Here is a 2,196-nt window from a genome sequence, read left to right on the forward strand (position 1 = left end):
AGCATGACATTATGCAGGTAGATGTGCTTCTAGAGAAGTTGAAAGTTCTACATCTTGGTCTGAAGGCAGCCAGAAGGAGACTGACTCTTTGTCCTGAGGCAGAGCTTGAGCATTAGGACCTCTCAAAGACTTCCTACACAGTGACACACTTCCTCCAACAAGACCCCATCTCATAATAGTAGTACTTCCCATGTCGCAAGCATATTCAAAACACTACAGCATAATTTGAAATTTATTTTAAGTATTTTAAAGAAATGGATATATATATATATATGCAAGAGTTCATTTAAATGCTAGCTCTTGAGAAGTGGAATATATTCAGAAGGTAAGTGCATTTACTACACAAGATGAGTATGAATAAATGTGTTTACATACCCCGCAGCACATCATAAAAATGCCAGTAGAAAAAGACTTCAAGTTTCACTTGATAAGATCATGGCTCCATATACAGCATTATTGGTGTGGGTGATATAGAAAGGAGGATTGCTGGGGTTAGGATAATATGAACCTAACTCTGGAGAAAGATCTTGTTCAAGAAAATAAGGTGATAGAGCAGGATGCCAAGTGAACTCATTTAGCCTTCTCATATGTGTGCATGGCCAAATGTAACTATGTAAATAAGTATACATACACTATACATATATACTCCATACATTCATATGCACACAAGACAGCAACAAAAATATTCTAGGGTAAGTGCAATACAAATATTTTTAGCAAGTAAACAAAGTTTAGCTACATGCAGCCACATGTTTTTTGTGGTATTTTAATACAATTATACCTAATAATGATATGAGACCTAAGTATTTCTCTTTAGCAATTTTTCCAGTGAATTTTTTACTTGCTTATTTCTCAAACTGTAAATAATTGGGTTAAGTACAGGAATTATAACAGTGTAAAATACAGAGTCCATCATATCTTGATCATCTACTTGTGGAGATGCAGGACGCACATACATGAAGAGAAGGGAGCCATAGTATAAAGATACAGAGAGGAGATGGGCTCCACAGGTAGAAAAAGATTTTTTTATGCCTTTGATAGATTTCTGCTTTAGGATTGAAAATAGAACAAGTGTATATGAGATAAGAATAGTCAAAATACTGAAAACCTGAATGGAGCCAGACAAAATAAAAAGCATCAGGTAATTAAGAGAAGGGTCACTACAGGAAATCTTTAACAGTGGCATAATATCACAATAAAAGTGATGTATTACATTAGAATCACAGAATGTTATTCTGAATAAAAAGCCTTCATGAATCAAAACATGAATAAATCCACCTATAAAGGACATTGTTAGAAGACGTACACAGAGTCTATTTGTCATGATGACTGGGTAGAGTAAAGGTTTGCATATGGCTACATAACGATCATAGGCCATGGCTGCCAAGAGAAAACATTCTGTGGTTGCACTGATTCCAAACGAAAAAAACTGTATCATGCATTCAGAGAAAGAGATCAGTTTACTCTTGGTGAAAAAGTCTAGTAGCATCTTTGGTGTCACTGTGGAGGATAACCAGGTATCCACAAAAGCTAAACTCCCAAGAAATAAGTACATGGGGATGTGAAGGTGAGGGTCATTCCAGATGAGAGTGATCAGACCAAGGTTCCCCACAATGGTGATGAGATAGATGACCAAGAACAGCAGGAACAGGGGGATTTTCCACTGGGGCAGATGACTGAGTCCGGTGAGAACAAATTCTGTCAGTAGTGTTGCATTCTCTATTCCCATGGCCTTACTGGATGTCCCTGAACTGAAAGGCAGTAAAAGTCACACATCATTTAATCTGTGTATGCAAGAGGAATTTCTCAATTGTGTAATTTAATGCAGCAAAATAATTATACAAGTGCCCTTTTATATTATCTAATGTGATAATTATGCAAACTATCCTTGAGATTGGTAAATGATATAAGTTTGAGATCCAAATTTAAATGTGACTATATCAGCAGATTCATGGGAAACAAAATGTCTTCCAACGTTTGTAAAATGTGTAGAAGTCTCGTTTGCCTGGGTAGAAATTTTCATATCTATGTTGTATATTATGAGCCCAGAGAAATGATGTTTTATGCATCTGCATTTTAAAGTAGACAGAAATGGATGGTCTCCACCAATTAGAATTATAGTGCTGGTGAATATTAAGAATAAATTCTCACTGGCAAAATGCTTCAAGATAAGTTCTAAAGTAATTGCACAGTAGT

General features: G+C 35.8%; 1 protein-coding gene across 1 annotated transcript; it reads right to left on the minus strand.

Annotated features, from left to right (window-relative positions):
* Positions 1-799: 799 nt before the first annotated feature.
* Positions 800-1,729, minus strand: Or5h26 (olfactory receptor family 5 subfamily H member 26). The gene has a single exon (NM_001000945.1). It carries the CDS (start codon positions 1,727-1,729, stop codon positions 800-802), a length of 930 nt encoding a protein of 309 aa, NP_001000945.1.
* Positions 1,730-2,196: the final 467 nt, after the last annotated feature.

This window comes from Rattus norvegicus, chromosome 11, assembly GCF_021556685.1.
Source record: "Rattus norvegicus strain SHRSP/BbbUtx chromosome 11, alternate assembly SHRSP_T2T, whole genome shotgun sequence".
Classification (NCBI taxonomy): Eukaryota; Metazoa; Chordata; class Mammalia; order Rodentia; family Muridae; genus Rattus; species Rattus norvegicus.